The 24,858-nt window shown below is 44.0% G+C and overlaps 1 protein-coding gene across 1 annotated transcript in view; it reads left to right on the top strand.

The window, feature by feature from the left end:
- The window catches only part of kcnh2b (potassium voltage-gated channel, subfamily H (eag-related), member 2b), a 230,266-nt gene that overhangs the window by 1,683 nt on the left and 203,725 nt on the right, over positions 1-24,858 (top strand). Inside the window, exon 2 of the mRNA XM_071528383.1 lies at positions 19,168-19,398. Within this exon, the coding sequence (XP_071384484.1) occupies positions 19,168-19,398 (231 nt within the window). The remainder of the gene's footprint in view (positions 1-19,167; positions 19,399-24,858) is intronic.

Below are 24,858 nucleotides of genomic sequence, written 5' to 3'. Positions count from 1 at the left end.
CGGAAAAAAGACTTAAAACTCGTCATCTCCAACTGTCTATGTGATGCTGGTCTCTCGTGACAAACATGCTGCTCGCCTCCCACAATTTGCCATATGTTCCCGGGTTGAGCGGTTCACAAGATTGCCTCGGAGCAGCAAGTGGCGTCTTGCTGTGTTCGTAACACCAAGAGTCAGGGTGGCAGCATGGGTTCAGAGCTTCAAACAAGGTGTTACGTGGGTGGGTTTGGTGCAAAGACAACCCGTTTCCTGACATTAACTAACGCGTGAAGGTGCTGAAAAGCGGCTCCGCGGGAATGCAGCCGAGTTGAATAATTGACATTGGAGTTGGGTAATTGACATTAATCCCTCAGTACATATTTTTCCGTCCTGATAAGCGTGGATAACTCTGCAAAGGTGAGCATATTCTGCTGCTCACTGAAACACTTCAGACTCGTTTCATTGCCTTCATATCTTACATGTCTCTTTAGAGCAACTACACGCACAAGGATTTGCATTCTTTCAAAACTTCTCTGTGTGGATAATTATTCCTGAGAGAAGCGCTGCTGTTGCACAGGCTGATGTACGACCGAGGCATGGATAACTTTTCACATCAGTGGTTTACACAGTTTCAGTGACCCGTATTTTCAAAATAATTCTCCCTGTGAACTGAAACTGATTGTTGCAGGCTTTTGGTCAGGCTAATCAAGCAAGCCGAGGGTGCTGATGAGATGGCTGTAGTGTCAAATGTACCAGAGGAGGTTCTGGGTAATGGACTGGTGGACATGGAAGAGGAGGCCTGTAATGAGTTATACAAGGCCTCAGTGGACAGGAGCCGAAACTAAGCAGCTGTCTCGGACATCCTTACTAATCCCAAGGATGTGGATGTGAAGGACGCTGGAAATTTAAACAGGGAAAAGACTGATAAGACCGATGTTTTTATGCTTCTAACCTATAAGCCTCCAGTGTTCTCTTGATCCTATGTTAAATTGTAGCGAGATGGAGGGATTCAGCCATGTAATTACCAAGTAATTATTTCTTCAGAATAACTTGAGGACCTAATTCGATAATTTGAGGACCCATTTCAATCTTCCCGTGAGGCTGCTTCAGATCACTGAAACTTGACCCCACACACCTCTCATGTTCTCCACAGAGTAAATTAGGCCTACAATGTCCGCAGTACGAGGCGAATCTATTCTTCTGCTCCTTTAACATTAGATTATGTGCGATGGGGACTGGCTGAACCCCTGATGATTGAACTTTAATCAGAACATCAATCAAGAGCAGGGCCTACGCTGTTCGTTCTGTAATAGACTGAATGTGATGGAAGCCATTTCATGTGGAATGACTCCTAGTGTAAAACCTGAGACACATTGATAATAATATCACCTGACCCAGCACTGGAGGTAGTCAGAGGCCCATTTGGCAACATTAAAAAAGAAAGTATAAATTGCATGGATCCAACCAGGAAGTACTTCCAAATCAAATGGGTGACAGGCAGCTGGGACATTAATGTAATTGTCAGAAATGAATTGTCAGGATACTTGTAGATGGGGAACAGGCGAGACAAGGGGTTAACTGTCAGATCTTGGGACCTGAAGATTTACGAGAGAAAGTGGCAATCGAGAAATACGATTTCACTGTGTAGACCAAAAACACATTTTAATGTCAGGTGTAAAAGCAATCCAGCTAAATCATTTCTACAAACAGTCCAACAAGATGTATGTTAATGCAGATATAGTAGGCCTTGGTGTTATTTTGAAAACTTTACTAAAAATCATTTTCTTCTAATACGAACACAGCAAATGACGCCCAGTTAATATTTCTTTGTAGATTGGAACGCCAAACTTGCATTATATACAATATATTAAAAGTCCCTCTTCATAAAGTCCTGCCATGCTAAACAGCACAGCTGTTGATTGACTTGTTAGACATAAACACACAAGAGGTCAAGGCAGTTCTGCATAGAGATTATTGATATGTCTGCAGGGGGATGAATCAATTGGGAGCGTGGTCCTTACTTACCTGAGAATATGATAATTCAATGGGAAGACCTTATAATATCCAGTACAGATACCGACTTAGTTAGTGATTATTTAGCAAAGACCATCCATGCGGATCCATCATTTGTTTATGCATTCATTCATTCATTCATTACAGATTCAGAGCCGGCGTTGCCTGTGTGGGGAATTCATCTCAAACATCTACTTGAATCCCACATATGCTATGCTCTCATCTTTATCATTTCTATCTTCTGTTTCTTTCCTATTTGTTCTGAGTACTGCTATGTGGAAAAAATACAACTGAAGTGCAGTGGATTTTGTCCTTTAAAAAATGAGACCAGTGGATGCAGTCTGCACAGCAGCCAGTTGTCAAACACGTGTGGAAATTCCCCCCCATGTGGGTTGCTGTCCGGTTTCCAGCAATGGCATTTTCTGCACTGTGATCCTCTGGCTTTAAGCCCTCTCTGCTTACTGTACTGTGATCCTCTATGTCTGTAACCATCTCTGTTTACTGTACTGTGATCCTCTATGTCTGTAACCCTCTCTGCTTACTGTACTATGATCCTGTATGTCTGTAACCTTCTCTGTTTACTGTACTACCTGATACTCATTCTTCTTCCCTCTAAAAAAACATAGATTAGAATACACACGGACAGACAGAGAAGTTGTTCTCCAACAACAACAACAACCAGACATTTGACCCCAAATGTAAGGCCACTGCAACCCGCTTCTCTGTTTACCAGCTACCTTTTGGGGTTGGTGTTGTTGCCTGTTTGGAGCTCCTTAGAGAAGACTTGGTCCAATTACAAGCCTCCGAGACGCTGTCCTCTGGGGAGGACATTACCATTCTACAGCCAAAGTACAAACACTTCATCACCGCGGCAACTGCCCCCACCTCAACCTCCCTCACATACACAAACACACACACACACATGCACACAGGCAGCAGGATGAAGTACACTATTCTTCCACAGGAGAGTAAAGAGAAAATAGTAAATTCATGAGTCAGTGTCGCTGCTCCTCTACTGTGCTGAATGGGGAGATAATGGCGGCCTGCTTCATAGATAAGGATTAACCTTCGCCCTAAACCAAAAGAGTTCAGGTCAGAGTATGGATGCGGGTGCTTAAATCGCTCTGGGTATTACACATTTTACTCTATCATGACCAGAGGTTTCTCTAAGACAGAGCTTATAGGAACTTGGCTAACTTTTGCATCACGCTGATCTGTGCCACAGTACAACCCACTTCAGAATCAGCATGCTGTGCTTTTTAATTAGCAGCAACTGCAGATCTCCAACAAAAAAACTGTTTTAATCAGAGATAAGCTTAATGGCGAGCATTAATCATATTAAGATTTCATATTTTGTTTGGACAGCCTAGTCACCATTTGTGAACATGAATAACTGTCAAAACCAAGACACTTATCTAGCTAATGGAACACTTGCACAGCCTGGAGCTGCTCCATTGACAGTAAATGGGACACTGAATTTAGGAACTCAATGTAATTTTTTTTAGATTTAAATGAGCTACATCTTATAGTATCGCTATCAAAATGCTGTCACATTTTCCGTCTTTTCCATTTAATGGAGAATACATAGACTGAAGTGTCACACAGCATCAGAATCATTTTTACCAACACACACAATCTGATGTCACTATGCTCTTGTGCTATAAACTAGGTTAGGTGCCTGTGTAGAAGCCTGGATTGGATATGGGGGGGAACACATTTCTACTGCCTTGAATAAGTCTCCCTCGTAAAAGAGATCCTCGCAATCAATGGGAGTCACGGGACTAACGTTGATGAAGGTTAAATAACAACAAAAACCATGTGAAATTCAGCAGGATTGCTCCCCAGCTCATGTCAGTGAAACAGGCCCGCGGAGTCCCTCTCTAGTCGCTCGCTTGCCAACAGCAGGTCCTCCACCTGAGCGTTTAAGAGCTCGATGCTTCTGTGCTTTACTCGCGCTTTGATGAGCCATGGCTCACAGTTGCGTAAGGCAGCGAGAGCCTTGATGTTCCCGGGGCTCAGGAAGAAGAGATGCCTTCTCTGGGAAAAAAAAAAGGCATGGAACTGCTGCAGTGTGGATGCAAATGTGACTCGTGCACACACACACACACACACACACACACACACGCACACACGACAGGCATGAGTGGATTAGGCTGGTAGGTGTATCCCACAAGACACTTGAGCGATATATAACTGCTTAGTCGTGCACGTTGGATTTGTCTGATTTTACTCATGCTGTGACAGTGGTATTGTTTTCACACATCTCGCCAAAATACAGTACAGCCATCGTCAGAGTCCCAGTTTCCTTACATGCTTGTTGCATGGTTGCTCCAACCCAAAGAGGAACTATTTAGAAAATCCTGCAGTATTGACTAGTGTCATGCAGGAACCTCAAAAACCTCAAAACCTCAAAAAATATAGGAGATACGTCGATTGTAGTAAAAAAAAAAAAATAGAAAGGAACAGGGATGTAATGCAGAGTAATGTAGGATGAGGGGGTTTCCACAGTGTCTATACAGTACTAATACAGAATGTATGCAGGATGGAGGGTCTTCTACAGCAGTTCGCATCGTTCCTCTGCTCCATCTGTTTCACTCAGCGGGTGTAAACACAGCAACACTCTATACTGGCGCTGGAGTCAGGAGTGAGTCAGTGCCTCGAGATTGCACTTTATTGGTATGAAATCGCTCGTCTCGCTCACACTCTCTCTCTCTCTCTCTCTCTCTGTGTCTCTTATCCTGTCTTCCTCCTTTTCTCTCTCTCTCTCGCATACACATACTCCCACACATGTACACAAGCGTGCACGTAAGAATGCGTGCACGGGCATGAGCACACACACACACACACTTGTAAACACTTGGAGCTTGTAAACACACTTCTCTCTCACCGCCCTCCCTCCCCTCCTCGCTCCTTCGCTCTCTCTGCTCTTTGTCTGATTTGACAACCTGTTCTCGCTCTCTCTCTCCCTTTCTCTTTCTCTCTGCCTCCCTTTCTCTCTCTCTATCTGGTGCCCAGCAGATGCCCGCTGTGCTGCCATGCCTAACTGCCTTCTCATCTCAGATGGGCACGCATCCAGCTGGGCAACATGGCACCTGCTGGGGGTGGAGAGAGGGAAGAGGTTGTATGTGTGTGTGTGTGTGTGTGTGTGTGTGTTTGTGTGTGTGTGTGTGTGTGTGTTGTGTTTGGTGTGTTAGTTCAGGCTTTCCACTTCCACGCCAAACACACTGCCTATGCTTATCTTGCTTACCGTTTTCAGAAACCTGTCTGTCTCATCACTAAGGGACACAGTGCTGCTCAACCTACCATATTACTGATCTGAGCCTCAATAGGATTTTATTTTGTGAACAGTGCAATTAGGAATTTCTCTCTTTGCGTGTTTCTCTGAGACACATACATGTACACATATTCACCAGAGGGTGTGTTTATTGTATTGTCACAGAAAGTCGCTGGGCACGCATTCTGCTTTACATTCATACAGCAACACACATTCATAACTGGGAGCTTCCCAGTACAGCCACAGTCTTCTACTGGTGGCCACTAACCAGCTTCACTTCAGCTTCAGCTGGGTGTTAATTGCATTGCTCAAATACATCTTGACAGTAGTTGTTGAGGGAGGGGAGAGTGTGTACTTTCGACTGCTTTATTTGGCCATCGCAAATAAAGAGAGAGAACATCCAGTCCATGACCTATGGCACGTTATTCTGTAGGAGCCTGAGAATTGCTGATTATTCCAACAATGAATACGACACAGTCAGAGCGCAGGAGCAGCCAGCAGGTTCAGTTTCTTACTCAAGGACACTTTGACAGGGATGAGCACTTTATTGTGAGGAATACAATTTGTATGGAAACTTGTAACCTTGTGTTGCAGGACGATCTCTGTAACCACCAGGCCACCCAGGTGTCCAGTAGAGCACAGCACTTTCCTTTTGAAGGGTTAGCGCATATAAGGAATCATGTACATATAAGGCCATGTATTAGAATTTGCAGGTTTTGACAACAGCTGAATGATCCTCTATCACATGAGTGTTGGAACTCAGTGACCCACATTTAATCAGCTTTCATGCAAGAAAATCCAAATCAACAATGTGGAAAAACTATTTTTCTAATCAAGTAACGTTCATTTATATGTAAACTAGCCTTATAGAAACGTGTTATACATTTCAATGAAGCAAATTATTCCAATTTCCACTGTACTAACAATTTGGCAGTAATGAATGTTCTTGAGTGTACATTGAAACTTGCTAGAGGGAGAGGTGGTCAAGATTTCCTCCTAGGGTTTATACTGTCCATGTCTGGAGTCCAGATGTCTTTGTGGGAGGAATTCATTCCAGCTCTAAAATACTCAACCTCCTACTGGTAAATATAGATGGACAGATCCCAATTCACAGTTATAATAGCTATGGAATAATAGCACACAGACAACATGTGGTTTGGCTATTTGACTATCACTAGTCATGATTGAGCCAAAAGTTATTGGTTCATTGGTGAGTCTGAATTGAGGGTGCAACACACAATTCCATGCCTAGTTCATCAGATCAGAACAGATCAGATCATATTTATTGCGCTGGCCCCTCATCAGGAAAGCTACAACCGAAGACGCCAAGAAAACACCAAGACACTTTTAAAACGTGATACAAAAAGCTTTTGAAAAACCGTGTATTTAAAGTCAGAGCTGAGTGTTTGAGGCTACGCAGTGATTGAGGGAAAGATGAGCTGCAAAGATGTTTCCTCGATCGTGACACACACACTGAAGAAGCATCTCAGGCAGAGCTATCTCCCTCCGCGTCTCTGCTTTTAATTGGGGCTGCCTTTAAGAAAACGCGTGCCCCAAAGACTTAAGCATCAAACACTTCATCTCTGCCATTTTTTTTTTTCCTGGCATGATGAAAAGATGAGACAAGCTTGTGTGGATCAACAGCGCCTTGTCAGGTGAAGCTCAGGGATTCAAAGGCAATCAAGCTGTTTATTCCTTAGCTTGATGCGCGATCGGAAACAAAGTACAGCATCTGCCACGAAACAAAAGCCGGGATGATGAAAATGATACAGAAAGAAGATTTTAAATAACAGAAACTATAATTTATGCACAACTTTGTGGGTAATTTGTCTCTAGCTGTGTTGTGTCTACTGGCAGTTTGCCTACAAAGTAAACACACATGATGCGATGACAGTTTTCCCGAGACATAAAAGGCCTTAAAAGTGGGCACACCATTTGCAAAAAAACATAAATCAAGTCCTCCTCGTGCTTCTTAAAATACTGAAAATTTATTTATGCTCACTCTCTGTGGAAAGATCCTCCCAGCAAACCTGTGATATTTCAGTCACATGTCTATGTATGTCATAAGCCTGTTAGCTATAATGTAGAGTGTACAAAAAAGCCTGAGCATGCTCTAAATCCCTCTGTTGTAGTATGGATGGATAAATGTCTTAGTCTTCAACCATCAGGCACCAACTAAGGACCTTTAAGATAACTTCCCCATAGAGTTCAATTGGAATATTATTGAGGAGGGCTTCCCTGTATATAATCCTAATCTGTCAAAACTCACATAGCACCTTGAAATATGGGCACTGTGTCCAACAAGTGCTGTAGGTAAGACCCTTAAATTGTAGGGGAGTGTCTGCTGTTTCACCTCAGACACCGTATCCCTTGGAATCCAAAGATGTCGGACTATAATGGCAAAGCATCGCCAACTGGGACCGCCCAAGCACTTTGGTAGCTCACCGCATTTCCCCGTCCTTCTCCTCTCAGCCCTCTGCCTGGTCCTCTATTTGTCACTGTTTTATCTCCTGGCAGCTGCCCTTTCACTCTCGTCCTCCCATTCATCAATTCTCCCTCCTCTGGGCACTTCTAAAACTTCATCAAACCTCTTCTGCTCTCTCTCTCTCTCTCTCTCTCTCTCTCTCTCTCTCTCTCTCTCTCTCTCTCTCTCTCTCTCTCTCTCTCTCTCTCTCATTCATTGTGACTCCTCTGCCACCCTGAAGAGCGCTGGCGTAGAAAAGGCCAGCTAACCGACTTAAAGACCCCGGAGTCCCCCGCGTCCCGGGGATTAGACCTCATTTGCATAAATCTGCATAACCTCGTTAAGGCAGAGGGAGACGCTGTACACACTGTAGCCTGAGACACTTCAGAGCGAAACAGCCCATTAAGGATTGCGGTGATTATGGGATTATCACTCTTAACGACTGTTGGGGGACTGCACCAGCGTGTACACTCTGAAAAGTGCCAGAGCCGATGATTGAATCCCAAGCTGCGTGGAAGGAGGGAACCCAGGCTCGGGCTTTGAGTCCGCTGCCCTGTGGACTGCAGTGTGTGGGCTTTGTTCCTGACTGTGTGTTGTTGGGTTTTTTTCAAGACGATGATGGCAAGTCATCTACAGGTAGCCACGGCCTTGCAGAGGACAGTTTACTACGGAGCGTTTCTGCCAGTCTACAATGCCTTTTGGGATAAAAAAGTTGTCAAATCTTAACAGGACAGGACTTTTAAAGTAGAGTAGCAATTTCACATCAATAATTCATTACATTAGCATAATTACCGTAAACAAACAAGACACAGAGAACGTCAGCAGCCTCTACACTGCATTTTATATTGTGTGCCACTGGGTTGCATTTGGCCGGAAATCTGCTGGATTGCTTTACCGCACAAAACGGAAACCATTTTTACATTGCAAGTAATACACAACTATTGTATTGTATTAGTTCAACTTCACATTAGACAAGCAGCAACACCCTCTTTGCAACAGGGTTTATGGGAAATGTGGTCTTCATTTTGAGACTTACAAAAGGCTACACGTAGCACCTTTAACTAGACAAAAGCAAGCATCACAACAGGCTAGCAAAAACAGTGCAACAGTGGTCTAAACATAAATTGTTGAGAGTCTCTAGTCGGGTAAGACTCTAATGTTTATGGAGGCTTGGTCGTATTAATACTGCCAATGGCCTGCCTCTCCTTTTGTATCTATCAGAATAAGTGCTACATTTCTCCCAGGATAAGTGGTTGACATGAAGACAATCTATCAGATGATATTTTCATCAATACGTGTTCAATAACTGTCTCCTTAGTCAATAAGATGCACACACAACCAGTACCATGGTAGTGGTCTCACTTGCAGTGCAGTACTACAGTGCTGTATTAAAAATAAAACATCAAAAACAAAAAAAAAACTTGTCTTCAGTTGTTTTTATGAAAAGGCGTGATGCATAATTTATACACTGTGTTTGGAAACTGCTCCAAAATGCAACTTTAAGTGGAGTGAATAAATGCTTGGGCTGTCAAAACATGACAGGACCCCCCGTCCTCCTGTCAGCTGTCTCACACTGATGACATCAGCACTTTTCCGGCAGTGCACAGTTCTGTCTAGCCAACAGACTGTCCGGCCGGCATCTCTAATGGGGAGAAAATGTGAGAAAAGTTGGGAATGACACATTGTGCTGTGGCAGCACTGTCTTTTTGGGGAAATATTTGAGTATTTTTGCAAAGCCAAGCAAACCGAGCCGAGGTTGGATTTAATTATTTTCTCGGGCTCAGTAGAGTTTGACTGACTGGATAATCACAAGGATCCTGACTCAGAGAGAGGGGTGTGTCCCACCTCTGTGGCAGCTGAAGGGTGGCTTGTTTTATAGCTGTGGTGCCCGCAGTCACTTCTATGGGGCCTTTAAGCAAGACACTCTGAAGAATCTAATGTGTGAGCTGTGGGAGTATGTAGGTGGATAATATGGGAGGACAGATTATAGGGAGCATGTGTAAATTGGCCAATAAATTTATCTTTATCTCTTCTGGCAAAATGGAACTACCTTACAAACCCCACTCTCCATTGATTCCCTAAGCCATCACTAATTCAAAGGAGTCTATAACTGACCCATATCATTAGCATATGCCTTTAGTTCAAGAGAGCTCCAGAGAAACTGAACTGGGAAAAGCAGCTGTAGTATGTCAGACAGAACCCACGATGGTTTTCTTGTGATTTGGGTGAATTTTCTATTTTGAAACTACAGCTGTAACCTAAAGCTCATTTGGACGACCCAAACATGTAATGAATCCACATAGTGTCCATTTCATTGTGAACGCAGCAACTTTAGGCTGTGGCTTCATATGATGCTATGGATTTCTGATCGTTGGCTTTGAGAGTTTGGAGTGTTGTTAGTGTTGGAGGACACTGATGGGCTGGCTGGCATAAGAGTAACATATGAAGAGTCTTCACGTTGACTCTTACTTTACTGTGAGTTTCTGCTCTCTGTGTTTGAGATTTTAGTCTGTGTCAAATCTTCAGTTTCCATGGCAATTGCTCAGTTAGAATTGGGTAGAGACACAAAAAAAATCTCTTCTCTCTTTAGCCTGTGCCACTGAATTATCCACACCAATAAACTAACCAATGACATTCTGCTTAGATTTCTCTCTCTCTCTCTATCTTTCTTCCTGATATTCTGTTTCCCTTGCACTGTGTTTCTCTCCTTTTCTCTGTTTCTCTATCTTCCCCTGTTTTATCTTTGGTTCCTGTTTATCTCTCTTTTTCTCCATCTCTGTTTGTCTGTTTCTCTCTCTCCCCCCTTCCCTCTCTCCTTAATCTGTCTCTCTCAGTCTCTCTGTTCGGTGTGTGTGCATCTCTCTCTCTCTCTCTCTCTCTCTGTCTCTGGAAGCTAGCAGGCACCAGGCTGGTGTGTTGACTTGTGCTTCTAACACATGGGCTTCCCTCCTTCTCCGCCTACGCAGCGTACTCAGGGAGATTCCCAGCCTACACACACACACACACACACACACACACACACACACACACACACACACTCGTACAAACACACACATACACACACACAAACTGGCAGACTGCAGAGCCCCCAAGGTCTGGTCTTAGTGAATTATTCAGTCTGCGTTGGTGGGTTTGTGTGAATGTGTGTGTGTGTGTCTAAAACTCTGTGTGTGTGTGTGTGTGTGTGTGTGTGTGTGTGTGCATTTGCATGTCTGTGTGGGCGTGTGCATGTCTCCATAAATCTGTATGTGTGTGCGTGTGCATGTGTGTGTGTGTGAGTCAATAGGAATATGAAATGGTGTTTTCCTCCCTAGCGATCAGCCAATGGTGGCTTGTCTTTAATCAGCCTCTTCGTCAGCTCCTTGCTCTCTGGCTTCAGAGGCTCATTAGAGGGAAAACAAGGGGATAGCAAGGAGAGGACAGTGATGTCACCAGAGCCACTATTGGGAGGTGTAAAGCTACATATACCCACAACCAGATAGTGTAAGATTCTTGCCACATTGTGAAAATCTGGTTAGTGCACAGAAATCTCTTCTTCTGTGGTGCTGTGGTTTACATCCTGCACCTCATTCAAGTTTGTTGTGTGTGTGGTGCATTCTCCACATCTGACAAAGAGGATACCACACATAGTTTATACTCCCGTGCTTCTTCCTGTGACAATCCCAGTGCAGTTTGAGGCAGTGAATGAGGATGGAATCCCTTTTATTAGAACACATTATGAAATACATTTGTCTTAAAGGGGCAATAAGTAAGATTTTTTACTGCCCCATAGGAGAAAATGACCATGATACATCTGCAGAGGTTTGATAGTGTTGTTGATCAATACCAGTGACTCAACGATTATTTCTCCAAGTGCTGAGATGACTGGCTTTCTAAACTCATTTTGCATTGTGATATATTACCTCTTCACTAGACGTTTCTGTTGGATCTCTGCTCCATGTAGCTAGCTTACTCATATTTTGGAAATGTGACTTTATTGTTTATGTAAATCACAGGCCAACGTAGCTCAAGGGGACAGGCGGGGTGGGAGGGGTGGGAGCTGTGCCAGTGAGCTGTCAGTTGCTGAATCTCATTTCAGGAGTGTGTAAACTCCAAGCCCTCACTCTACTCTGAGAGGCAGCCTCTGTGTGATGTATAGCCTAGTGAACGTCATGTGGAGGGACAAGAGCCAAGAAGGAATGAAGCAGTATAAAAATGGCACAGCATGGTACCCTCGCCACTTCATCTTCCGTTGCTATGGAGAACACGATAGAAGAATCTTTGCTATCCATCAATCCAGGCATGTGTTTGTGTATGTCAACAATTTGAATAAATTTACTTTTGGAGCAAAGATTAAAGTCACTAGAGATAGTTTTGCCTCCACCCATATTAGCCAGCATCAGTTAAGAAAATACATTTTAGACGGTCTTATACATTGAGTTCACATAGAATTATGGGAAATCCACCTGAGCAGACTCCATCAGAGGGAGGATAGACAAGACGGGGGGATATTGATATGACAATAAAATGGTCCAACACTCCAAAAGGGCGTGTTAAGAGTGCGGAGGAAATGTAAAACACTCGCAAATTAGATTAGATTCGATTAGATTAGAGCCAGTGTTGCTGCAATTTCTACAGGTTGCTGATAAAGGTCGATAGAAGTCATAGATCACTTTAATACCCCTTTAACTATCGACATTTGCGTAAAAAGGGGGGAGAGACTGGCACTTTGTGGTCCCATGTAGCTCCTTGGGTAAAGCATAGCACTACCACTGCCTCAGTTCTATGTGTATTTCCCCCTGGGCCATATACCATGTACGTATGGACCCACAGAATTGTAAAGCGCTTTAGAGAGAAGACCAAAACAGAATTTTATGCTTGCTGTGAGTAAATAAAATAACTGCCCACCATTCTCCTTGTTAAATTCAAACACATTGGCCACTGATGCCAAACACTGCGTTTTCCTTTCCCAATACCTGCGGTGTGATAATACCGCTGCCCCCCCCTCCTCGCTAGAATAATGCCTCGTCTTCCTTCGAGTCCTGCTGAGGCCTAAAAACTGGCCGAGCTGTTTTTCTCACTCATCTCTTCTTTCTGCCTCTCCCGCTGCTTCTTTGTTGCGCTTTCTCTTTCTTTTTACATCCCTACCTGTCTCTTTCTTCTCTCTCTGCATACCTCCGACACTGTCTAATCATCGCTCACTCTTTCTTTCTTCACATCCCTACCTGTCTCTTTCTACACCTCTCTCTATGCCTCTGACTGTGTGTAATCATCCCTCCCTCCTTCTCTCTCGCTCTCTCTCTCTCTCTCTCTCTCTCTCTCTCTCACGGATGTCAATTTTTCATTTTCTTTCTTTTCATTTGTCAGGACTTCAGTTTTTTGGACTTTCGACGCCTGTTCCTTTCGAAAGTGATAACGCTGTTTTTCAGCTTCCTTTCCCAATTTTTTTTGCCTTCCTAATCATGTCCCTGCTCTCTCTCACACCTCGAAAAATCGAACACGAGAAAAACTCCCTGAGCATCTTGTATCATTTTCTGCTTCTCGACTTTGACTTTGCAGTGTGACTTGGCTTTGCTCTGGTTTGGTTAATGATGATTTTGTAATTCAAATCTGAGGAATAAACACTTGCCTTTGTCAGCAGGTTCCTTTCTGTATGTCTCTCCTTATGTGCGTGGGTCGGTCTGTGTGAAGAGTCGCTAAATTGATCCATACACATTCAAAGCTATCACACACTCAATAGTTTCTCTATATTGGACTTAAACAGCTTGGAAAAAAAAAGCTACCAGGTATTTTTGGCCATTATCCAGCTGATGACTGAAAACTGCTTAGGCATTAACAGGGGAAGGACGGAAAATGAAACGTACAACACACACACACACACACACACACACGCATCCCTGCCTTTTGTATTACCTAGTGCTCATTGCAGCCAGACTAACCCATCAAGCTTTATGAGCCTCTGAGGGCTGCTGCTGCCACTAATTCATGGAGGCAGGCTATCAAGCCCGGCGCCGTATCTACATCCACACAACGGATCGCCGCAATTTCCATGCATATCTGAGCAGGCCTTCCACCGGTTTATGTCTCCCAACGGAACAACCTGTTGATGCTTGGATGCGCAGCTTTGATAGATGTTATGTGTGTTTTATGAAGGAAGACTGGGGGGGGGGAAGCTATGATAATTGTGTGCTTAACGCAGGGAGAAGGTAAGGGTTTCATTCTGGAGCTTTGCTTGATGGATGTTCACTTTATGGTGGAGGAATGGGCGAAGTCGGTTTTGATTTTGGCGGCGTGTCTTGGATGGATGGGTGTCTTTGAGGAGGGAGAGATAGTTGCTTTGTTTGGAAAAAATGGGGAAAAGGCTTTGACTTTGTGGGCGTTGTGAAGCCCGTCGGGACTGTAACTGTGATCAAGGGCTATACAAATAAACCTGACTTGATTGACGCTTTACAGGAGAGAAATTAAAGTCTGCATCCGTTTGGAAGCTGCAGAGAAACGGAGGAAGTCTGATTTTTTTGGAGGCACAGCTTTAATAGATGGGCTTTATGTGGGAGTAATGGGTAGTCAGATTTAGAGGCTCTTCTTTGATATGTGTTTAATGTGGAGGAAATAGGTGAAGTCTCTGAGAAATGGGAAAGTGAATTCAAGGGCATAGATAGATGGGAGCGTGGCAGGTAAGAAATAGGTGAAGGCCTGTTTCATTTCGGAGGCACGGCTTTGATAAATGTGTGTTGAGTGGGAGAAATAGGTGGACAGATTTAAAAGGCACTTCTTTGATAGATGTGGGGGTTTTTTTAGAACAAAATGATGAATTAAATTTGTAGGAATAGCTTTATTGTGCATTTTTGTGGGAGAGAAGGACTTGCTGTCTGACGTATATGTGCTCTGCTCTTGCATATTTATGTTCTGTATTGAGTATGTATGTATGAGCGTGCATATTTGTTCATGATGTATGCATACAGATACAGTGTTAAGTAGGCCAGCCTGTAAGTACTTAACTCTCAGCCTGGCCTGGCTTGGCTGTTTGAGTGTATTTTGTCTGGTGTACTTGACTACTTTGTTTGATTAGAAGCCTTTTTTTATCAACTAGTAAGGACATGCTGTGTCTCTGTGTTTATAATGCAGGGTCGTGCTTTCTCTCTCTCTCTCTCTCTCTCTCTCTCTCCCTTTCCTTTTTCTCTTCTTCTCCCTCTCCCTTGTTTGTGCTTTATGTCGTACCATCTGTTCTTTTAGAGAATTCTGACACATCTGCCTGCTACTGAGATGTTTAACAGTAAAAGTAGACACACACACACACACATACACACAAATGTGCAGTCAATCAATACAGTAATAACCCAGCGACTCAAGTTATGGCTCAACAGTTGATACAGGAACAAATCTAATCTTTCCAACATCCATAAATCATTTAGCTGCAGCCTCCAAACTCATTCCAACATAATAATAACCGCATCGGATGAACAATTCCACCCCAACAGCGCGGAGCTGAAAGAGGTTCTCCTTGAAAACGTTGAGCCAGATGCCGGGGTCTTGAATACCATTGGCCGGCGGGTGATTTGGAAGTGAAACTAAGTGTGCTGAAATGTCCGGGTGTGCCAGACTGGGTGATCTGTATCTGGGTGGGATATATCTTCCTGATGGTTGTAAAATGTGTTATAAATCATCAGTTTATGGGGGAAATTGCCATACATCACCTCTCTGAACTGTTTCTCAAAGGCAATTTGCAGGGAGTTATGCCGCTCCCGTTGAAGGATAATTCCTGTGCAGGGTCGGTTTCGTGATCAAGTCTGATGAAGAGCACTTAGCCGGTAATATCACTTTTTATCGCCGGTTCATTTAATAAGCGCTGAAGGGAGCCTATTGACTTTGTTGTCACTTTTCATGCTTTTAGCTGTTTGCTGTTCCATCTAGCACCTGGGTGTCTAGCACCACATTGGATGTGTGTGCCACCACAACACTTGTTTCATAAGTAAAATTGGATTTAATCAACTTGAATTAACTATAACACTTTTTGTGCCCCTCAAACTCTCCATCTGTAGTGCCAGAGCCAAAACTTCTATTCTAACATCACCAGGTCCTTGGACTATTCACATGCCAAAACCAATCTGAATATTAAAAACAAATTAAAAAGCAGGAATCCTTTAACTTCCTCCAACAGAGCCGGCCCTGTGTTTCATTGTGATCAAGGTCTGAGGTCTGACATGTTGAGCAAGAAGCAATTACAGGAGCAAAATCTCTCCGAGTTCACAAAGGCGACGAGGCGTTCTTCCCTCCTCGCAGGCTGAAGTCCTTGAGGAAGATTTATCACCGGCAGCCTTTGTGAGGATCTCCTAACATGGAATGGAAATTACCAAAAGTGTCGGGGTGTTTTTTAGACCCAGGGCGCATTGAAGCCGCCTGCCTGGTGTGTTCGCCGCAGCAATCAACTTGTCATCGTATTAAAGTTATTTATGTCGCCTAAAAAACTATCTACATAACCCTCTGTCTGTAATCTGTGACTCTCACACAACCTCTCTGATGAACACCTCCAACGTTCTCACCTCGGAAATCTTCCTCTGGAAAGTAGTTTTCTTTGTCTTGAAGAGTTTTGTGCTCATTTGAGGGTAACGGGCTTTTCCCTTGCCTATAATGTGGCCTTGTTAGTGGCCTTCAAATGTGTTCGGAGACTCTCTGAGTGACCGTTACCCACCTTGAAAGCTTTATCAGAGTGAATCACCAAACAGAGCGCTGCTTTCAATGGAAACACTCAATCTCACCTCATTACACATTCTGTGTCACAGCCCAGCCTGTAAGACATGACTAAAGGGAGACCATGATCAAAGAATTTAATTCAAATTTAAAGAAATGGCATAAAGAATTGGAACTGTAACCCAAAACTACTACAACTCAAACAACAAGTACAGTCTGTCCACCAAGATGGCTTCGAAATCATTCAGGACAGAGGCATGAAACAAAAAGCAGAAAGTTCTGTCAGGCTGTGGAGCAAAAGTAGCGCTTGGGTGTTTGGGGACATGCGTTATATTCCTCAGCTTTTGCCCTCCTTATTCAGAAGTGAAGAAAATCTGCCGTATTTTCTAATATAGAGCTAAAGTAAATCCATTATCTGCCACTTGCATATTTTTAAAAAGTACATATTTTTTAAATATGCAAGTGGCATAGACAGACACCCCCTCGAGACATGGATAGCATTCTGTTTTGCACATTAAATTCTGAAAATTCATTTCATTGTGTGAAAGACTGAAGTAACAGGAAAAACATCAGTTTTGTTTGTATATTAAAGATGTCTTCTGCTGAGATAAGTGTCTCAATTTTTAGTTTAGTGTCATTGCGCATGAAAGACCATGCACATGCTGAAATTATACAAGAGGTTTAGAGTGGCTTTCACAGTGGAAGGATTTACTTTGTCAGCATGCAGAGGACCACATAAATATTCAACTCAAAAATACAAAAAAGCATATAAAATGCAGAATAAGCTTTACCCGCATCATCAGCAATAGCAAGGCTTTGTTAAGCACAGTCAAAATAACAGAGCATATGAATATATACACTTATGCAGGCTGCTGTGTGCGCATAGATGAACACTCCCTAATTTACACATGCAAAGACACAAACAGTTATTATCGCTTTGCATATTTACAAAAGAGAGCGCTACATCTGCTCCCTGTTTTAAAGAAATCTCAGAAACCCAGTCTGTTATTGGACTCCGACTCTCCTCTAGTTAATGGAAAACATTGCAAGATCATTAGCTACAAGCTTTCTAATTAAGCAGCATGGTTGCCACTCACAGCCAAGAATGAAGCGTTCTGATAAAGCCTCAGAGAGAAATGGACGACTGCTGGTTGTTCACTGCGATCTTCTTCAGTCCATTTGGGTCCGTGCTGCAGGCTAATTGGTGAGCAATCTGGCCACATTCTTCTAGTGCCTTCCATCTCCAAGACGGAGCATTTCCCCTACACATCACAGTGCACAGATGGGTGTTTATGAGTGTGGTGCTCCTTACAGAGGGGCCCGGGACTGAGTGGAAGTAACTGGGAATATCGGGGCTCTTCAGAAGTTTAAAGCTCTTTAGTGGAGGCCATCCATCAGCCCGACAAACTGTCACACTGCTGCAGCGCACACACAGACACACACACAGACACACACACAAACACACACACACACACACACACACACACACACACACACACTCATATATTTGCACGTACACATTTATGTTATGTTGTTCCCATAAGATACACCTGAGATTCATGTATTCACAAACACACATACATGCCATACATGAACAGGAGTCTGATTTATTCACAATATATTGGAAGTAAAGTGGAAGTGTGCTGGGTAAGGGGGTTTGTATGCGTGTGTGTGTGTGTGTGTGTGTGTGTTCAGGCACGACACCGGCTCTCAGAGTGCATTAAGATCATCCTTTGACATTGAGCAGAGGCCATGGAGCTAAATGGCTTCTTCTACAGTAAGTGGTTTAGAGAGAGAGGCATCAGAGTGTAAAGGTCCTCAGGCTTTGTGGGAGAAGTAGCTACCGCGCTTTGCACTTTTGACCACAATTACACACACACACACACACACACACACGCATAGTTTGTATTGATAGACAGTAAGCTGCATAAGCTGTTGATTATGGCCATAATACATCACCAACAGCAGAGTAAGTACAATAAATGTACAGTAAATTGTTGTGGTGACATTATTCACACATTATACATGTTTCATGTTTCCATGTCAACACTTCATCGTACACGGCATCGTACACAGATAGACAAGGGATTGGGATCAACATTCAATGTGATTAGGAACACAAGTCTCATGCAAAATGTTGGTCACAGATGGCAAAGTTGCTAAGGATAATGTTGCACTTGTTAGTTAAGGTTCTGTCTGGTTAACAGTTATCATTTGAGAGGTATTAAGTGTAAACATTTCCCTCCTAATAATAAAGTCTAATCTAACTTAAAGGATCATTTATTTTTTCAGCTCATATTTAAATATTTACTTTGACCAAGTCATCAAAAGACAACAATTTTACAATTTTTACCAACAGTAATTTCCCATGATAATTTTCTTCTGTAAAGCTCATTATATTTTGCACTTCGTCCATTCATGACACACAATAACTCAGAGGCTGCTGATCAGATTTGACGACACTTGGGGGAATGGTGCGGCTCAGCACAGTGTTCCAGGATTATAAAAAAGTGACACTGATTGGCTCAAAAGCAAAGTTGAAATTATAGGTCATAACCAGGTGTCATATTTGTTACTGATTGTTCCAGCGGGGCCTGCAACATTTGTGGAGGATGACATTTTTACTGCTGCCTCGTTCTGTAACTGAATGTTCCTGCTGCTGCATCAGTCAGGTCTCCTCAACAACCATCAACACGCATATCTTGGATAATTACAGGCGAAATAAATAAAACACCTTTCTCTCCCTCTCCCCCCCCCCCCCCCCCCCCTACAGGTCGCAAGTTCATCATCGCCAACGCGCGGGTGGAGAACTGCGCCATCATCTTCTGCAATGACGGCTTCTGCCACATGTGCGGCTACTCGCGCGCCGAGATCATGCAGAAGCCGTGCACGTGTAACTTCCTGTACGGACCCCACACCAAGCGGCTGGCCATCGCCCAGATGGCGCAGGCCTTGCTGGGGTCGGAGGAGAGGAAAGTGGAGATCAACCTTTACCGCAAAGATGGTAGGAGGACCTGTGTTTTGAGTGTGTGCGCCTGTTGGTGTCGAGCTGGCCTGGATAGGAGGGGAATGTATGTGGAGATGAAGGTCTACTGTAAGGATGGCAGAGCAGCGTGTGTGTCGGTGTGTGTTTGGGAAGGCGTGTGTGTGTGTTTGTGTTGTTTTTGAAGAGGGTGTGTGAGAGCAAGAGTGAGAGGTGGCAGTGATGTGGTCAGAGGGAAGGAAAGTGGAGATGGACTTGTACCACATGGATGGCTAGAAAAGAGGTCAGTGTGTGTGTGTGTGTGTGTGTGTGTGTGTGTGTGAGCATTGAGCTGTTTGGGATTGGAGAAGGAAGCGCCGATCAGTCTCCACTTAGCACAAGGGCGATAAGAAAGACGCATGTATCAAGACTGAGAGAATACTCCCAAAGACACATGTGGCCTTCACTTTGGGCCTGTGTGTGTGTCTGTGTGTGCATTTTGAAGGGTTTATGTGTGTGTTCAAATGGTTTTCTCTCATAAACCTACCATTACTCGAGCTGGCCCCAGTATGTGTGTATGTGTGTACAAAGTGCTCATTAGTTCATGTTTATACGTGAGCTGTGTATGTGTGTGTGTGTGTGTGTGTGTGTGTCTGCTGCTCACTGATAAGTCCATATTGCTTACAAGCTTTTGTGTCCCTTGCAATTGTTTACTACCAGATTTTGTTGGCAATAATCTGAAAGTTGCACTAAATGCCCTTGTAACTATAAGTATGGTGTGTATGCTCTACTAGATTTTACTCACAGGTAGCCATCTGTTGCTGCTGTCAGATTCAAACTGAATATGAATCGAAATTAATCAGCAGATAGACAGCCATGTAAACTTAAAAGTTAAGTAAAAGTGAATGAAAAACACTGTTTACTACATTTTCATGCAACAGCAGTGCTTTCGTTAAACCTGGTGGAATCACCCTTTGTATTCAAGTTGCACTTGAAAGTAAATAGGAAAAAGGAAAGTAAATGGGGGAAACCCTTGGAGAAATCTCTCTAATGGCAAGTGTGTCTTTGTGTATACGCACATGCCAACTGGACCAGGACCAGGTAACGGAACGCTGCCATGGAAATAGAACACCGGTCGCCGTGACGATAGATGGCTTCCATGGTGATAAAGCGCTGCCATGGTAATAAAGACAGCAACTCCCTGGGTCACGGCCAAAGCATCTGCTGGACGCTTTCCACCTGTGGACAGACACCAGACCAGCGGAAGGAGGGAGGGAAGGACAGAGAGAGAGAGAAAGGGAGACAGATGGAGGAAAAGGAGGGAGGAGGATAAGGGTCGAAACGAATGGAGGCAAAAAAAGTCGAGGGCAAGGTGACGAAGAGGCGGGGAGGCGGTGTAGCTCTGGAAAAGTGCTGAGAAATCGGGGAGGTGGGAGAAACAAAGTGAGAGAATGCAAGAGAGAGGAAGTGATGTGGTGAAGGAGAAAGAGAGAGAGAGAGAGAGAGAGAGAGAGAGAAACGGTGACTGTCAGAAAGTGTATTTCTCACTTAATCTTCTAGTGTTGGTGGTGAGAGAGAGAGAAATGGCGCCAGCTGTTTGCTCGCTGCTGATAGTTCTCGTTCTGTCGAGTGCTTCGTCAGTCCAACCCTCCCCTCCGCACATCTCACTTTCCACTGTTTATACTGGACACCAAGACACACACACACACACACACACACACACACACACACACACATACACACACCCCAATGATCTGCTATGGATACAACAAAGTACCTCGTAAAAAGATACAACTCTGTATACAGAATTGTAGAGGTGTTGTCATTTCTGCCCTACTGGCTATGTTAACGAGAGTCGGCCATGCTAACAACACAGTTAAAGGCTTTGGGAGCAGAGCTGCACCATAACAACATGTCATGCCTGCAAGGCCACCCTCCCAAGCTGCTAGTTATAAAGCTGCTGCTGGCATACACACTGTAATAGCTGGTACATGTTGTCACATCCAGATAAAAGAGAAAAAACAATTGTCCCATAAGCAAACTAAAACTGTAACCCTGCACTATACATTAGTTCTGGGAGGAAAAGTGACTCGTAGGAACCATTTGCGAGGTGATGACAAATCTGATCGCACATCCAGAGAAGGAGCCCATTAGAAGCAACAAGAACCAACAGAAAGACAAGAATATATTTTGTGTTGTAAATGCAGCATATTCCATACATTCAGCATCCAAAAGCTGCAAAGAGGAGGTTTCTGCTTTATACTACAATGCAAAGTGCAAACAACATTTCCCATGCAAGGAAGAATCTGCACTGTGAATCTGAGTCTTGAACTGTTTGGACCCTTTGTATAGCAGTTTATCGCTGCCTAAAGCCTTGTAGATTTCCCTTTGAGTGTTAGATGGAGATTTGGCTGCTTTTCTAGCTGTTATCTATCCAGGGAAAGTCAACTGAGCAGACATGCTCTTTTCCAGCAACACCCTTCTTCATATTCATCCAGTTCCATACGTTAACAGCTGGGAGCCTCCCAGGACAACCAGTCTTCTACTGGAGCAGTTGGGGGTTAAGTGCCTTGCTCAATGGCACCTTAAAGAAGAAAGTGTTATTCATTTGTATTTGTATATGGGTACATTTGTCCTCTGCATTTGACTCATCCTATACACACACTAGGAGCAGTGGGCAGCGGGGCAGTGGGGACCAACTTCAGTTCTTTTCCCAGTGCCTTGGTCAGGGGCACTGACAGGAGTATTAACCCTAACATACATGTCTTTGATGGTGGGAGGAAACCGGAGCACCCGGCGGAAACCCACACAAACACGGGGAGAACATGCAAACTCCACACAGAAAGGACCTGGGACGGACCGGGGTTCAAACCCAGGACCTTCTTGCTGTGAGGCAACAGCTGCCAGCTTTAAGCACCTGCTCTGTTGGCCCAGGGAGACGTGTCTGGTGGATTCTGGGTAGAATGATTGGCTGAGTCCAGGCATCTGTGTTATGAAGAAAATTGAGGGGGAGACACTCTAGACTAGACACATAAGAAAAGTTTCTAGGAAGGATTTGTTCCAAGGTTAGTAGGGGTTCATGTCATTCACACCTGTTTCTCCTCAAACCCTTTCTTTTTACTCATTTTGCCCTTTTTTTAGGTTTGTACTAGTCTTCCCATCTCACTAGAGCTCAGTGTCTGTCAGTGCCTGGGGTTATTTCATGGGGGATGAAAGGCAATGACGTGTTCACATGAAAAAAATAGGGGAGGGTGTAGCCTAAAGCTTGGAGAAGCGGTCTTGTGATGAGAAAGTCAGCAGTTTGAATTGTGCAGTGTGCATAGCAAAACTTCCCAGGACAAATAAAGGTTAAAAAAACAAAACTGAAAACAAATATCATCAGACATAATACTTTATTATTTATGATTTTTATGAAGTGATTTTTTACCTCCAGCAGGATAGATCAAAAACCTATGAATGTTTTTCCATGAGGTTTGGTGGACAGATTGATTAGATTTTGCTGGTGATCCAGATCTGGTATTTGCACAGGGATAAAGAATTGATTCCAAATCCTATGGGGTGTTTGCAGGGTCAACAAATAAATTCAATTTAAGTGATAGGACTGATGCCTTTGGGTGTAACAGCATGTTGGAGTATTGTTCACTTTTAGTATTAATGCTCACAGTACAGTATGTAGGCTTCTGTTAACAAGCAGTGTGGATGGGAGACAGCTTGCAGTAAGTAGTGAGCTTTGAGAGCATTGGAGAGTGTTAAAAGCTGTTATCTACTGTGGCAATGTGACTGAGCTCAGCTGACACACACACACACACACACACACACACACACACACACACACACACACTCCAAAACACATGCACTCCCCTGAATGGGGAGTTCTGTTTGTCATGTTGCCATGGAGTTCATAGAGAGGCGCTCTTCATGTCGTCACAGTAACCAGAGGGCCGCTCTCTGATTGGACAGAAAACCATCTGTTATGTCCCGCCTCCACCTCTGACCACAAACTCTTCCTGATACTGACTCTAGGTTTTATACTTGAGTCTCGTGTGTGTAACTGTGATGGCTATAGCTTGTGAGTAAAAGGCAAATAAGGATGTGAAAGTGGCATTAAGGAAGACTTGCTTTAGTTATTTACTTTCCATCTTGTCTCTATCTTTGCTATAACTTTCTGATAACTACCTCTGCATCTCATAAAGGTGCATTCCGCCATTTTTAAGGTGGATATTGCAACTTCTTTTCTCTGACCTAAAGCCTTTTATCACTTCATTTGTACTCAATTAAAGACAGTGAATGATTAAAAAATTTAGTCTGGGAGGGGTGTGTGCGGGTGTTTATCTGTCTGTGTGTGTGTGTGTGTGTGTGTGTGTGTGTCGGCAAGCATGACCCTGGTGACTCCTCTCTCTCAGTCATAGTCACACACACTCAAGCACACAGAGACACAAACACAGAGTCTTAGGTAACCCCAGCAGGCCACCTTCAAGCCATCAGAGAGCTGCTGATCGAACAGCGCCGACACGCCTCATCCATAATGCACAGGGAGGAAACACTATGCCACCTCCTCCCGTCCCCCTCGCCTCCTTCCTCTCCTCAACTCCTCAGCACACCCTTTTCTTTGATGTGGAAAAGCAGCCGAATGTGCATGCTTGTGTGTCTTACCTGTAATGGTGGGACTGTGCAGCCATGATGCACACATACATGTACACACACACACACACACACACACACACACCACGTGAACACACAGTCCTCGTCCAAGCCCATTTATCTAATGCCAAGCTTAGGCATGAGCCTTCACGATGATGGATCTCCCTCCTCGCTCTCGCGCTCAATTGTCCGACTCCGATTGCTCAGCAGCTTAATCAATCATGCTCTCCAGGTAAACTGTGATACGAAACATGTGCACGCTTGCAGGCGCACGCACACATACATACACAGAGAGAGAGAGAGAGAGAGAGAGAGAGCACGTAGAGGGATACAGTACTGAGAGAGGGCTAGTGCATCAGTTGGGTGTTAACTGCAAGGCACTGTATCCCGTGGCTGAATGTCGCAAGTATCTGGTTCTGCTGTGGCCTTTTGTCCGCAGGGAGGCGGGATGGTGATGATTGGGGGGTATGTGTGTGTGTGTGTGTGTGTGTGTGTGTGGGGGGGGGGGGGGGGGGTTTGCAGAGCAGAGGTGTCCCAGTTCTGTTAGAAAGAGAGAAAAGAAGGGGGACAGTAGGTGTGCAAGCCATCAATCTGCTTTTGGTTGATAGACAGCCGTCGCGAGGTAGATCTATTCAAGGATGCCATTGTTGTCAATGTTGAGCTGCTGGAGCAAAGAGATTGGTTGTCTGAATCCTATTTCAAGAGATGGCTGTCTGACAGCTCCACTGCAACTACGTAACAACACAGTTGAGACGGGTGACAGAAATCTCTTAAAAAAAGAAAAAAGATAAAAAAAAGAAGTCCCATGTGTTTTCGGCTCAGGCTTATGTAAGCTTGCCTAACTGCTCTCTAAATCCACCG

Source organism: Centroberyx affinis, unplaced genomic scaffold, assembly GCF_046629955.1.
Source record: "Centroberyx affinis isolate AG114_WGS23_722 - 3 ecotype Tasmania unplaced genomic scaffold, CSIRO-AGI_Caff_v1 ptg001667l_1, whole genome shotgun sequence".
Lineage (NCBI taxonomy): Eukaryota > Metazoa > Chordata > Actinopteri > Beryciformes > Berycidae > Centroberyx > Centroberyx affinis.
The sequence above is the reverse complement of the archived record's forward strand: the minus strand, read 5'-3'. Positions and strand labels throughout refer to the sequence as shown.